The sequence below is a fragment of the Lutjanus erythropterus genome, chromosome 16, assembly GCF_056507025.1.
Source record: "Lutjanus erythropterus isolate fLutEry1 chromosome 16, fLutEry1.hap2, whole genome shotgun sequence".
NCBI classification, from domain to species: Eukaryota; Metazoa; Chordata; class Actinopteri; order Lutjaniformes; family Lutjanidae; genus Lutjanus; species Lutjanus erythropterus.
In genome coordinates this window covers 1,038,547-1,054,570 of record NC_139332.1, presented here as the reverse complement: position 1 = coordinate 1,054,570, position 16,024 = coordinate 1,038,547, and the positions used below count along the sequence as shown (strand labels likewise).

The 16,024-nt window shown below is 39.2% G+C and overlaps 1 protein-coding gene and 1 pseudogene across 1 annotated transcript in view; one reads left to right on the top strand and one right to left on the bottom strand.

Annotated features, from left to right (window-relative positions):
* LOC146312555 (syntaxin-12-like) overlaps nucleotides 1-8,707 on the top strand; it is a 57,307-nt gene extending 48,600 nt beyond the window's left edge. The window contains exons 9-10 of the mRNA XM_084738875.1: nucleotides 7,654-7,736; nucleotides 7,828-8,707. Coding sequence (XP_084595001.1) covers nucleotides 7,654-7,736; nucleotides 7,828-7,920 — 176 coding nt within the window. The 3' untranslated portion in view covers nucleotides 7,921-8,707. The remainder of the gene's footprint in view (nucleotides 1-7,653; nucleotides 7,737-7,827) is intronic.
* A 539-nt stretch (nucleotides 8,708-9,246) lies between these two features.
* On the bottom strand, nucleotides 9,247-12,363 carry LOC146312554 (uncharacterized; annotated as a pseudogene).
* Nucleotides 12,364-16,024: the final 3,661 nt, after the last annotated feature.

Below are 16,024 nucleotides of genomic sequence, written 5' to 3'. Positions count from 1 at the left end.
TTTGCAAAATGCAATCTATCATCAATTCTTGTAGGTAAACTTGCACAAAGTCAGGGATTTTGTGGAATCATAGTCAAGTATATGATTAACCAATTACACCAAACAGGTGGAAATGATCATCAATTTCATATGTACGTTCAAACACATAATAATTGAAATGATAATGAAATGATAATTGAAATGGAAAAAGCTGTGTGTGTATGTGTGTGTATTAGTTCTGTCAGTCGATTAAAATTTTTAAATGCATGAATGTCTAGTTAATCACGATTAATCGCACATTTTTTTATTTGGTCAAACTGTACCTCAAAGGGATATTAACCATTAACAATTTCAAATATTGTCCAGAAACCCTCAAAGTCACTGCATTTGGCATAAAAAAATATGTTCAACTGATAACATGACAAACCCAAGTCCATCAGGCACAGATGAGCATACTGACCTGCTCAGTTTAACATTAAAGTCAAAATGCACTAGAAACTTCAATAGAAAAGTCAATTGTGCCTTTTATGGAGCATTGTAGGCTTCATATTTAAAATTCAAAACACTACAGAAGTTGCTATTTATATGTATCTGTTTATTTAGTATTATTATTGTTAATAATAGTTTATTTCTTTAATAAAATATTGTCCTCTGAGGAGTAAAGATCCTCATTTTTATTCAGCTCAGTCTACAAAATGACAAAAAACGGTGTTCAATATTCATGTTTTTGTATTAACGCAGCAGGATCATTTACATCGGTGTCACTCAGACAGTTTACATCAGTGAGGATGTTTTAGACCACAGCAGACAGCAAACTGCACACCGACACACACCGAGGAGATGAAGAGGAGAGACAGTGTCTGGACTCTTAATTGTTACTTACAAAAGTGCAGCACAGTGATAAACGTTTTGTGGAGGAGACGAGTGTCTGGCAGTTTGGTCTTTACAGAGACAGATATTTTAATCTGCACCGTTTAAACCATGGAAGTGTACAGTAACATCAGGATTGTCACTTAAGTTTTTATATCAGTCAGCACTTCACACACGCCCCTCCTCCCTTGCATCTCTCTGCACTCCATCTCTCCTCCCTCGCAGTTATGATCAATCAGCATGAAATAACTGAGTGTTTAAAAGTACACAAATCTGACTTGGAATAAAGAAGTCATGCACCACAGAACAGTAACATTATGATTCATAATCATAAAAAGTTTTTATATCAAGTCAACCCATATGTCCATATTCACACAGTCTCTCTCTCTCTCTGCTGTGGCTCAGCCTTTTTTTTTTTTTTTTTAAACTTATCCCTGGTTTCAGGTGGGGCTGCAGCTCAATCAGCACTCGTTCATCTCCCTTCTCCTATACATCTGTTTCTTTGTGTTGAGTCAGTGGCCTAAACAGACAAGCCTGTTTACATTGTCGTTTGCGTCTTTGAAACTGCAAGCTGATTTACTTCCAGCTGCTGATTCTAACTATGGGTCAGGCCAATATAACAGAATGTGCGTTAATTGCACATCAAAAAACATCAGTGGCGATAAAATGGATTTGCATTCACGCATTATTAACGTGTTAACTTTGACAGCCCTAATGTATATGTATACACACACACACACACACACACGTGTGTGTTTCTGTACCGCACTGGAGCACCTGCTGTTCAAACTGCGGGATGATCTATGTGTGAATGGACTGGAAATCCTGTGGATTCAAATTCACCTTCCTTTTCAACAATCAGCGTTAATTGGATGTATTTATAGGCCCCCAAAATCTGATACTTTATACCTAGATAAGATATGTGAAAGTATTGATCTTGCTGTGGATGAAAGGACGACATTGTTGAGCCCCATGTTCCTATAAGAAAATGCACAATTAAAGCCAAACCATCCCCCTAGATTGACCAAGAACTGAGAGAGGCAATATCTCAGAGGGAGGCAAAAGTTATAGCATCTAGGTCAAGATTACACTTGGATATTATGATATATAGAAAATGCAGAAATTTTGTTGTAAATGAATGTGAATCACCAGAAAAGGACCCAGTATTATAATACAGCTATTGAAGAATGCAGAAACAATTCAAAAGTGATGTATTACTAATTGAATGGTTTGCTTGGGATGATAAATAGTATTAGTCCTGTTAATGCTGAGGTTGATGGGAAGATTAGTACAAAACTAGCAGATTTTACAAATCTTTTTGCTGACTATTTTGAATCAAAGGTAAATGATGTCTCAAATGAATTATTGGTGGGTGAAAGAAACAGTATGAAAGGGAAAAATTGCAATTTTGTGTTACCTGATACATCATTAGATGAAATTGAGAAAAAATTTAGTTCACTTCCTGATAATAAATCCCCAAGGTATAATCTTATTGACAATAAACTGTTGAAATCTACAACCCCACATATTGCGAGACCTGTAAAAGATCTATTTAATCTTTCTTTGTAATAAGGAACATTTCTCATAGAATGGAAAAACAAAAATCTGCCCCATTTCTAAAGATGCTAAAATGGCTTTTACTGCATACAACAGTTGCCCAATGAGCTTACTCTCCTCCTTAAGTAATACATTTTAGAAAGAGTAGTAAGTGACAACATTTGGAAATATATGGAATATAATAACCTTTTAACCCATGCTCAGCATGCGTATTGCAAAAATCATTCTCCTGAAATGGTGTTCATAGATACGATGGATGGGTAGTTAAATGCCCTGGATCAAGGTAAACTTGAGTCCCTATTACTTGTTGATTTCACTGCAGGATTTGATTCGATAGATCACATAAGTCTACTTAAAAAGTGGACTAATAATGGTTTCAGTGAGAATACTGTCAACTGGATGAGTTTCTGCTTAAATGGTAGAAAGCAATCAATCTATGTTAATGGCTCCTTTTCCCCACATACACTTAAATGTGGTATTCCACAAGGGAGTTGCCCGGGACCATTATTGTTTATTATATACACAAATGATCTTCCCTTAGATCTGATCTTCTTGTTAGCCAACTCAAATGCACATTTTTTGCAGACAGTACAATCATCACTGCAGTAGCAGACTGACAAACTCAGCTGTATGAATATTTGTCAAATGATTCTGCTATCAAATGGGTGAAAAACAATACATTGGTATTAAGTGTAAATAAAACAAAAACATCTGATTATATGTACTACACAAAAGAGGAGGAAATTGAAGCCATGGCACTTAACATATGGCTCTGTTCAAATCAAAGAGGTTACAGAAGCTGGATTATTGGTGGGTCAAAATACAAAACAGTCTCTCTGAGACATCTTTTTTTCCCACAAGTTCTGTTTTTGGGCTTTTCTTGCTTTCATTAGATAGGATAGCCGAAGAGTAGACAGGAAAGGGGGGTGAAGAGAGAGGGGATGAGACGCAGCAAAGGGCCACAGGTGGGAGTCCAACCAGCAGCAACTGAAGAGGACTGACAGCCTCCATACATGCTCAAGACGCTCCACCAACTGAGCTAAACAGCCACCCCTAGACTGGTCATTTTACAGATCTTTCTAAAAAAGATTGAAAATGGTAGGAAAAATTGGATGATTTGCCAAGTTTTTATCTAAAGACATTCTTAAAGTAATTTGTCATTGTCTAATCTACAGTCACATTAGTTGTTGTGTAGTGTGGGGCAGTGCAGCTCAGAGAGATATGAGTAGACTGCAGATCACATGAAATAAGGCTGTTAGAATGGTCTTCAGGTGTACTATAGGTTTGAAAATGGAGTGAGTGAACTTCATACTATAATGGGATGGCCCATAGTAGTGAAGCATGTGAGACAACAAACAAATTGATTTTAGTGCATGAAAAACATCAAGTCAACATAAGAATACGAGTTGAAAATCATTATGTAATACCAAAAATGAAAACTGAAATGGGAAGGTGGATTTTCATTTTCAGAACCATTAAATTATGGAATTCATTACGATAACTCACTCGAGACCAGCATGGCGGTTGGATTGTTTAATGCAAGATTTTCAATTTTAAATGTTAATATAATCACAGTTTTGCATTGTCAGTAGGTTTGTACAATATTGGTATCTATGTGAATGACTATTTCATTTGGATTAATATGTGTATATGTAGGCACAGATGGTATTCAGTATGTGCCAATGTATGTAAGCTGTGTGTATATCTACATGTATATGATTATATGTTTAAGTATTATGAATTACTGTATGGTTAATTGTTTTTAATTTTAATGTAAACTCTTGGAAGATTAGTCAGTGACTAACAGATCAAAATAAAATAAAAACAGATTATTATTTTTCAAGAGTGATAAATATAATTCCAACTTTACAAGAAAAGTATAAATATCAAAAAAGGGGTCAACCATAAAGAGATCCCAGTGTCATGTAGTCTCTCCTATCTAACTAACATAATATAGAATTACTTTAGTTACACTTGTACAGTACACTGCCTGGCCAAAAAAAAGTCACCTCCTGGACTAATTAAGCAGGGCCCCATTTCCCAGAGCCTTCGTAGCACTACATGTGTCGTAAGTTGTATTTTAAGGTCTCCCTTAAGGTTACGGGCTGTTTCCCAGAGTTGGGACAACCTTAAGGGAGACCTTAAAATACAACTTAAGATTAGACTTGCACCGATTAATCGGCAATGCTCGGAATCGGGCCGGTTTTCACGTGACTGGCCTTGACCGGTGACCGGCTGGTCAGCGTCACAAATCCGGTTCTGTGCCCGTCATTGTCACACACATGGTGTGGTCACGTCATGCGCGCAGCAGACAAACTGACCATGACGTCAACACAGCGCTGATAACAGCTACACACTCTGACACACGTCTGCTTCCAAGAACAGGATAAAGAGAAGACAGTCTACAACGAGACAGAGCAGCTGACAATGTCGCAAAACAGCCGTAAACTTTCTCGCACTTCAGGCTAATGCTAGCAAGCTAGCAGCAGACTGCTGTTCACAGACGGACAGTTAAAATCTCACCTCCTGTTCTGGCTGAAGAATAAACAACCTGTGTTGATGTGTCTCCTCAAACATTTTCTCATCCAGACTCCTTTAACTTCTGTGTTTGTTTTTCTCACGGCAAAGTTTTACTCCAAACTGTTGCACCGCGTTAGTCTCCGGTTTGTTTACATCCGCTTCCACAAAAGATCACGTGAAATCGCGTCCCACGAAATCCCACGAGATGATCTCGCGAGATCACATTCACCCAATTCATAATCTCAATATAAAATTATAATAAGGCCTGGTTGTAATCTGGATGATTTTGGAGAAAGTATTAAATGAATATTTAATAGTCAGTGTCTTATTATGAACATATTTACAAGAAAAGTTGCAAAAATGTTTGTGAATGCTGTCAATTACAGTTCTTAGACTGAAAATCGGAACCGGCCAAAATCAGAATCGGTAGGTCAGACCCCTCAAAAATCGGAAATCGGAATCGGCTAAGAAAGTTGAAATCGGTGCAAGTCTACTTACGATGCACATAGTGCTACGAAGGGTCTGGGAAATGGGGCCCAGATAGTTAAGAGCATTCCATTGGATAATTACTGTAGTGATTAATATGTATCAGCTGGCAACAAGTTATTTAACCATAACTGACGAAGTGAGCAGCTTCTCATTTCTTAAACAACCGTGTCAGAAGACATACCTGTTGTTGTGGAAAAGATGTTACTCTCTTTCAGAAAGGGAAAATTATTGGACTGCATCAGGCAAAGAAAACAACTAAGGAGATTGATGAAGCTACTAAAACTGAATTAAGTTAACTTTCTAACACATTATTAAAACCGAGAAAGACAGTGGTGAACCATCATCTTTGAGGAGGAGATGTGGCTGGAAACAAATCTTGAATGATCACTTAAACGTTTGGTGAAATCTAATTGTGAAAAATCAACAGTACAACACGGCTGTGTTAAGAGCATTTCCACACACAATGTGAAGAGAACTCAAGGGATTGGGACTAAGCAGCTGTGTAGCCTTAAGAAAACCACATATCAGTGAGGCTAATTGGGACAAAAAGGCTTCAGTTTGCATAAAGATTGAACCCTGGAGCAGTGGAAAAAGGTCATGTGGTCTGATGAGTCCAGATTTACCCTGTTCCAGAGGGATGGGTGCATCAGGGTAAGAAGAGAGGTGGATGAAGTGATGCTCCCATCATGCCTAGTACCTACTGTACAAGCTTGTGGGGGCAGTGTTATGATCTGGGGTTGCTTCAGTTGCTCAGGTTGAGGTTCAGCAACGTTATGTACCCAAAAAATGAGGTCAGTTCACTTCCTGAATATACTGAATGAGCAGGTTTTTCCATCAATGTATTTTCTCTTCCCTGATGGCACGAGCATATTCCAAGACGATAATGTCAGGATTCTCTTGGCTCAAATTGTGAAAATGTGGTTCAGAGAGCATGAGACATCATTTTCACACATGGATTGGCCACCAGAGTCCAGATCTTAACCCTTAACCCCTCTGAGAATCTTTGAGATGTGCTGGAGAAGACTTAATGCAGTCTAACTCAATACAAGATCTTGGTGAAAAATTAATGCAACTCTGGACAGAAATATATGTTGTGACAATACATAAACAAAATGATGCCATGGTGAATGCATGCTGTAATCAAAGCTAAAGGTGTGTCCAACTAAATATTTCTGTGACTTTTTTTCAGCCAGGGAGTGTATATTTGGCAGTTCTAGAGCCAATGCTTGCTTATGCTTTTTTCTTAAATTCCCATGTCATTCAGTAAACTTTCTTTAGGATCCAATTATATTTTGATTAGGATCTTTTATCTGAGGGGGAATTTGTACCAAATACGAAAGTAGCTTCTTTCTTCAAGCTACTCTTCACGAGGAGCATATAGAGTTTTGATAGTTCTCAACAAATGTGTTGTTGGACTCAAGAGGATGTGACACAATCTTGAATTTAGCCAAGCACTGTGCTTGGGCTAATTGCTGTACTTTAAACAGGGTATTTCAAATACACAAATGCAAGCTCTTAGTGTAATTTGTCACATTTTTTCTGCTTAGCTAAATACAAGTAACAAAATACTCAAGTCTGTTTTTGAAACGCATCAAAAACGGTCCTGTTGTTTTCGATTCAGTGCACACCAGCAACAGTAGGACTAAAATCACCATTACAGTGTGTAAAATTCAAGATGGATTTATTTGTCATTATACAGCACATGCTTGTATAGGGAGATTAAGATGTAGTTCCCTTTTTGCTACTCATAAATAACAACATTTAAAATTATATATATGGTCAATTGGTTGAATAGATAAAGAATCAAACAGGTATTTACAGGGTGGACTGCTGAGGATGAATTAAGCAGTCTCAGCCTGAGGGAAGAATTTGCTTTATAGTCTTGTGGTACATCAGCTTATACTTCTGTATCTCTTGTCAGATGGCAAGAGGGTGAACAGGCTGTGGTGGGTATTGTCTTTTAGCATCCTTTGGGCGCTGCGTAGGCACCTCAGTATTAATAAAGGAGAACAGAATTGAAGTTTAAAGGAACTGCCAGCTGCCGCATCTTAAATTGTGCAGCTGTTGTCAGAGGAATGCATACATATATAGATAAAGATCATCCTACATCAGCCTTGCTTGGGACAGGCAACAGTTCCTACGCACATTGACACATGAGGGGCACAAGTGAACTTGAACAGTTTCCTGTAACTTCATGAGTTCATTTCCAACTGACATTGCTGTATTTTTGCCCTGTAGATAGCATTGAGGCCAATGTGGAGAATGCTGAAGTTCATGTAGAACGAGGAACGGAGCAGCTCCAGAGAGCTGCCTACTACCAGGTGAGTCTGCAGCAGTGTCCGTAAGTGCTTTCAGAGTCTTGCCAAGAACTTTCTGTCAATAACCCTCTTGTTTCTGCTTTCTTTATTACAGCAAAAGTCCCGGAAGAAGATGTGTATCCTTGCTATGGTTTGTTCCATTGTGCTTGTCATACTTGGCATCATTATCTGGCAAGCTGCTAAGTGAGTTGACTGCCCAACCAATATGTCACTACTATATTTTACTCTGCCTGCTCCCACCTGCAAGTACCTGCTTGGAATCACAAGAAGAACAAGAAGAGGCTGATCTCTTCACTGCACACAGCGGAGTAGATCTATGCAGAGGGGATAGTAAATGTGGAAAACATATTCAAATAAACTGATGAAGCCTGATTTTGTAAAATAGCTGTAAAACACCTTATTTACACTGAGATGAAGGAGCGGATGGAGGACTGAGGTGGCACTGGGGAGTGATTTAAGATATAAGATTCCTTAATTTGCTTCATACATTTCTTATAATTTACTGCACTAACACTAGCTGTCACTGTATTTTAGATGTAAGAATGTTATTGGCAATGATTTCAGGACAGGCAGAATTAAAAAAAACACTGCTTGTAAGTAAATTAATCTGTGGTTTTTAGGGGCTGTAAATTATCTTTTGTTGTGGCATCTTCTGATGTAGTATGTGGAGCACCAGAGGCCTTCTGTGGCTCCTGGCCATCACATTTATGTAAGATGGAAATTACATGACACCTGTTGATGATGGCAGCTGTGGCTGTAATATACTTGTTGTAAAATGAAAACTTTATCAGATTACCAATATGAATTTAATCCATGTCTGTAAATATTACAAAATGCTGCATTATATTCTAAGAACATTCTGGAGGATAAATGACAGTATCTCAAAAATGAAACCCTAGTCTTCAATCAAAACATTTTTAAATATATTTCTATGACTCCTGGCAGTATGCATATTAAATGTCGTAAACACCTTTGCTGTGTGTCATCAGTTTCGTTTTACCCTTTACATGCAAATTACTGGTGGAATATACTACTGCTCAGAGTAAAACTTTGTTCTTAAAGGTAATTATTATCTGTTTAGTGCATTACTGCCTGGTGGACATTCTAGGCAGTGTTTTTGTGAAGTTTCACTTTCAATTCTCATTCAGAGAGCAGCCTACAGTGTGCATGCAAAACAAGTTCTCTCCTTTTGTTTGAGCCTGGGGTTATATGTGTCTTTTTGCAGAAACAAACATCAGTATAGCCAAACCTTTTTCAAGACACATTTTTATTGAGTTTTTGTTCACTGTCTAGAAATTTTCCTTCTTAAGTTTCCTTACAACTTTTTCTGAGTTTTCTTTACTGGAATCAATAAATAAACTATGGTTTACTACAATTTATGCTCTATTTTTGTAATTTCTGGCCATAATTTCTGTCCATTATAAAGTTGAACTAACCAAAATAATTGCCAAGTAGTGAGTTAGGATTAGTGATCAGTAGGTCACTAACATACAACCTGTATGCTATGACACAATTTAAGCTATGAAAAAAAAAACGTGTAAATGTATTTCAATAACTTGATTAAATATGGAAGTGCCATCACACAACATAAAAAAATAAATTACCCAATACATTAATTATTTGCATGAATACAATGAAATGCATATGTGTTGGTGTGATTGAAATGATAGTACATTGGCTGTGTATAAAAAAAAAAAACTGGTAAATTTGTGACCTTAAAACTCAGTTGGTATAGTTTGCAGCTCATATACACAGGCTGAGTCTTCTGCAGTAGCCTGGAAAAAGAGAACAATTTCACAGGGTGTTTTTAAAAAATGATGATGCTGTCACACACCCTTGTGTTTGTCATTGTCATCATCAGTCCTGAAATGAAGTGAAAGTAATACATACCCCTGTGCAACTCTCCCTGGTCTCATTTTTCTTCATTAGTTGTAATACCAAAGAGTATAGTTTGTATACAACAGGCTTCAGAGTTCCTTAAACAGGAGAAATATTTTCCAGACACTGAATGACAGTAAATTAGTGAAAGACTGACCATGCTGAGATAATGTTTTGTGGTCCATCTCATTAGAGATAAGCTCACATAATGATATAAATAATCAACCTAAATTTATATCTCACTTTTATTAGGTTGGAGTGTGGTCTTGGCAACATGCTGTGGGAACTTGAGTTGCCTGCCAACGTCCACTGTCAGTTCTGTGCTGTGTTGAGAAGCCCTGATGTTGCCTTTGGTGTTGTTCTTGGTTTCTCTCCTGCTCTGATGGTTTCCTGCTCCATGGGTTTGGACCTCCGGCAGCTGGTGATGGCTCTGCAGATGCTCTCTGCAGTGGTTTTGAGCACCTGGTTGTCCTGCCAGTGGTATCAGCCTCCCCCCAAAGCTTTCAGGCAGCTGCTCAAAATGTGCTCCAGGATCCCCTTCCCCTGGTAAATGGGGCATGAGGGTGTGTCAACCAGGCCCCAGTGCACAGTGCAGGTTTGATGGGCTGGGGAGGACATCATAGACAGCCTGGACCAAGAACTTGATGCAGTGTCATTCTGCTGCTGCTTTCCCTGTGCCTTGTAGTAACTGGGGGTGGTGTTGGTTCCTAGCCCAGTCCTTCCTGTGGCCACTGCTCCCACGAGGACTCCATGGTGTAGCCGTTGCTGTGTGTGCTCCACTACAGCCTCTGGTCTTCACTTCCTGCTAGTCTTGACTGCTACCCCTGCCCCAGAGACTTTAGGGTTGCTGGACTCTCAGAACCACAGCACCTCCCATGCATGCAGGACCTTGAACTCCTCCTCAATAGATTTTAAGGGGAGCCTCACTTTGCAGGTTTTGCCATACAGGGTGATGCTGCTCAAGCTCCTCAGTAGACCTAGCAATTTCCTCAGATGACGGCTGACTCTCCTTTCCAGGTCTGAGATGGTGGACATCAGGAACTCATAGAGGAGCAGTGGCCAAAGAATCCTTGGCAGAAACCTGTCCTGGTAGATCCACACCTTGAATTGCTTCGACTGCTATTGAAGATCTTTTCACAGGTTTCTCAAAGATGATAGGATTTGGTGTTCCTGAGTTTGTGAAATGAAACCTGTCCACCACTTCTTCAACACCAAAGACCTTGATTTTGCTAGCTTGAACAACATCCTGGCCCATCCCATCAGCCTTTCTAACCCCTTCAGGCTCAGTACTTACTGTTGGGTCATCCATGGAGGTGTTGTTTGGTGCTTGGCAGATCCCAGACTTGGATTTAGGGCCTCTGCACTCCGGTTCAGCCAATTTCACCAGCATGTTGATTGCCAGTGCAAATAAGATCACCGAGACAGTGCACTGTGATGATTCCCACCTCTAGTCCGTCTCTTAGATGTTGTTGACCCTACTAAGACTCTCATGCTGTCCATCCATCCATCCATCCATCTATTGTCTTCTGCTCATCCGGGGCCTGATCACAGGGGCAGCAGTCTAAGCAGGGATGCCCAGACTACTCTCTCCCTGGACACTTCCTCCGGGTCTTCCGGGAAGATCCCAAGGCATTCCCAGGCCAACTGAGTGACATAGTCACTCCAGCATGTCCTGGGTCTTCCCCGGGGCCTCCTCCCAGTGGGGCATGGGAGGCGCCCAGGAGGCATCTGATACAGATGTCCGGCCACCTCAGCTGACTCCTCTTGACGTGGAGGAGCATCGGCTCTACTCCAAGCTCCTCCCGGGTGACAGAGCTCCTCACCCTATCTCTAAGGGAGTGCCCCACCACCCTGCGGAGGAAACTCATTTCAGCCGCTTGTATTCGAGATCTTGTTCTTTTGGTCATGACCCAAAGTTCATGACCATAGGTGAGGGTAGGAACGTAGATTGACCGGAAAATCAAGAGCTTCGCATTTCAGCTCAGCTCCTTCTTTCCCATGGCAGACCGGTGCAACGACCGCATTACTGCTGCCACTGCACCAATCCATCTCAATCCCTTACTGAGACTCTCATGCTGTAGTAATGTGTAATAGTTCTGGATGAGGTCTCTTACTGAGGCTGAAACGGTGTCACCCTTGTTCTCCTTGGCTTCTCTGAGGAGCTGTGTGACCATGCCTGTGTGCTCTAGACAACCTGGCATCCTAGGGGTGCCACTTTTCTGCACTGAAGTGTTGATGTAACTGTTCTTGAATGAGAAATCAGCCGGTCACTTGGTTACAATGCTGAAGAAAATCTTTCCCTCAACACTGAACAAAGATGATCCTCAACTGGCCGATGTTCTTGGAGTCCTCCTCTTTAGGAATCCACGCTCCTTCCGCAGATCACCACTGCTGTGCTGTTTTGCCTCTTCTCTGGATGACTTGGGTATTGGGTGATCCCCAATATCCGGCGTAGTGGCTTTGGGCAGTGCTTGTAGACCTTGTAGGATGTTCCACTTGGTCATGGTGCTGACCTGGACATTCCTTTCCTCACCACCTCCTGGACTTCCTTCAGGAGTGACTCCCTCAGCTTGAATGCCTCCATGGGCTCTGGTGGTCTGATTACTCTCTCACACTGCTCTAGGTCTTGGTCCCTGGTAGGGTCACTGAAGGTACTGTGAAAGTGTTGATCGACTTCCTCCTTTGAGCACGCTAGGTGTCCACTACGTTTTTGCCCAAGCAGCTGCCTGGTAAAACCAAACAGGTTGTTAATGAAAGCAGTCAATTAATTCAATAGAGATGCTCTTAAATAGCATACACCATATCTTAATAGACAGTAAATTCTGTTGAATCTACTGTCCATCATATGTCCATTATCACTAGGAGTGCACCTTTCACCCTTTTTTGGGATCAACCAATTACACCTTTTAAATGAATGCATCATACCCAACAACAGGTCAATCATACCTTCTCAGTAAGATAACAGTTAATGTCCCTTTCTTGCATAGAGTTACTGAGAGTTTTCCTAGATCATCCTAAGCTAGGCCTTACTAGAAGTTTTTAGGCTCAGTTTGGAGCTCTCTTACACTATGTTTTTGAGTACAGACCCAAAGCAAACTGTTAAAATGTTTTATTTATTTACTTTTTCTTTTTATTTTATATAAATTTTAAAAGTAAAAAGTATTGCTCCTGTCTGATATAGTATTCTTGACAGGCAAAATGATTTCTAACTGTGAATGTTGGGTTAAGAGAGGGCTGTTCACATTTATGCTATATTAATGAATAATATACAATATATGTGTATAGATATAATACTAGTACTCAACTTTAACAATGTTGAAGCTACACTGTTGAAATTGAGTACAGGTGAATTTAACACATGGCTTTGTATACTCAATTGTCAATTCTGATTGGTCAATTACAGCATTCTAAGGTCTGGTATTTCTGTATAGCAGACCATTGATATGGACATTGATCATAGACTGGAGGAGCAAAAAATCATTGTTAAATCATTGAAATAATTTTAAAATTAATATTTTGTGTCAAATTACGTTTTTGTTTTTTTTTTTACATAAGCATGTAACAAACAGCTCTGATGTACAGTGAGCAGGTCACTATTGTGAAATAAAGACATAAAATCATTTCAAAATTAATACTGTGTCATGACTGTATATTATCAGCAGGATAATATACAGTGAGCAGGTCGCTCCGTGTCAGGGTCCTGCATTATTCTGTTGGGATTTATTTCACAACAATGACCTGCTAACTGTACAATATCCCTTACTTAGAAGATGGAGATAAACAACAATCTGGACTTTGCTTTGTAGGTTTTCAAGACCGAAAATGTTACAATTTAGACACACATGGGGTCACTGTTCTGTCAGGCATGGTTCTGTCTGGTTCGGGGCATTGTGCAATAGGTGTGTTCAAAATGAGCCAGGCCTGCAGAGAATCGATCACCTGGGATCACTGCACAATGCATGCCCATTAGGCAGGGGTTGAAGTAGTTAATTACAAATACTCAAATTACTGTAATTAAGTAGTTTTTTGGGGTACTTGTACTTTTACTTGTACTTAAGTATTCATTATGCCATGTAATCTACTTAGTTACTTTTAAAATACAATTTAAATTAATATCCAGAGTTTTTATCTGCATTTTTGTAGCCAAAGAAGTGATTTGATAGGAAAAAAGCCAATGAAAACCAGGACATATGGACAAAAAACAAAACAAAACAAAGTATATTTAATGACTGATCTTTAGTTTATTTTTAATTAAGAATTTAACCAGTTAAAAATGTATTCATGGATATTTAATCAATCGTCATGGCAGTAACTGCACCTTATCTAGTTTTTGTTTTATCTGCTGGAGACATTTGATGAATAAGGAAACAAAAACTTGAAATGAGAGAAAAAAAGACAGCCATGAGGGGAAAAACACTTGTTTTGTATCAAATCAATTATGAATGATTAATTGATTGTTAGTGTTTTAACTATTGGTAAAGCAAAATACAGACAATTTAGAGAGGTGATGGTGACATCATCGGTTAAAAGTAACTAATACTCTGAGTTTTTTTGACAAATACTTTGTACTTTTACTTAAGTATTTTTCTAACACTAGTACTTTTACTTGTAATTGAGTAATATTTTAGCAATGTAATAGTACTTGTACTTGAGTACAGATTTTCAGTACTCTTTCCATCACTGCCATTAGGTTTGTGTCTGACATGATCCTGAATTGCCCTGATGCCAGGTGCACGTGAGAAACAATAAACTTATGAGATCAAGGCAGCCACAGTTTTTAGAGCCAGGTGCCACAGTTGCTCTCTCTTCCTGTACATTGTCTGATAGCTGCTTGAAACTGTCGAGCTTGATGGCAGCTTTTCTTCAGGAAGAGACACTAACATCCCGTTAGATCGTCTATAGGCCAAATATAGTTTACACACCACACTCATAGCTGAAGAAATAAAGTGTATTCTTGATTGCTGATTGAAGTTGAAATACTGTGGAGGAGATCCCCTACTGTCATATGATCCATTATGGTCCATTTATCTGTCATGTATCTGTCTTGAGGCAAGGTAAGGCAAAGCAATTTTATTTATATAGCACCATTCATACACAAGGCAATTCAAGGTGCTTTACAGAACTTGAAAATGCATTAAAATATAAACATTAAAAGAACATTAAAATTGTGTTTGAGATACTTAAAAACAAAAGCTTAAAGCAGGACAATAAATAGTTTAAAATATTACAGAAAATGCATTTAAAGAAAGAAGCAAACATAAAACAAAAGCGGCAGCAGACAAATATAAAAACAATAGCTACAGATTATCCTAAAAATATGTAACATATCCACTTCACTGGTACGCTGCAGTAAACAGAAAATGTTTTAAGACCTGATTTAAATAAGCCGACAGTTTCAGCTGACCTCAGGTGTTCTGGAAGTTTGTTCCACAGGTGGGGAGCATAGAAACTAAAGGCTGCTTCACCTTGTTTGGTTCCTCCTGGGAACACTGAGTAAACCTGTTCCAGATGATCTGAGGGGTCTTGGTGCATCGTAAGGTACAAGCAAATCAGAGATATATTTAGGCCAAAGACCATTTAGTGCTTTGTAGACAAGTAACACGATTTTAAAGTCTATCCTTTGACACACGGGAAGCCAGTGCAGTGATTTAAGCACTGGTGTAATGTGCTCCACTCTCTTGGTGTTGGTGAGGACTCTGGCAGCAGCGTTCTGGACGAGCTGCAGTTGTCTGATTAATTTTTTACTCAGACCTGTGAAGACACCGTTACAATAGTCCAGCCTGCTAAAAAATGAAAGCATGAACAAGTTTTTCTGTATCTTCTCCAGACAGAAATCCTTTAATTCTTGCTGTGTTTTTAAGGTGGTAGTAGGCTGATTTAGTAATTGTCTTTATGTGACTGTTGAAATTTAGGTCTGAGTCCAGAATGACACCAAGATTTCTGGCTTGATTTGTAGGTTTTAGTGTCATGGATTCAAGGTGAGCACTCACTTTTGATCTTTGTTCTTTAGGGCCAAAAACAACTATCTCAGTTTTGTCTGTGTTTATTTGTAGGAAATTCTGGCACATCCACGTATTGATTTCATCAATGCACTTATTTAACAGATATAGGGGACTGTAGTCATCTGGTGACACTGTTATATAAAGTTGTGTATCATCTGCATAAGTATGGTAGGAGATGTTGTGATATTCCATAATCTGAGCAAGAGGGAGCATGTAGATGTTGAACAGAAGAGGCCCAAGAATGGACCCTTGAGGAACTCCACGTCATTTTTGTTCGCACAGATTCATAATTGCCAAGAGACACAAAGAAATCCCTGTCTTGTAAATAAGATTTAAACCAATTTAGCACAGTGCCAGAAAGTCCCACCCACTTTTCTAGTCTGTCGAGCAGTATCTTATGGTCGACTGTGT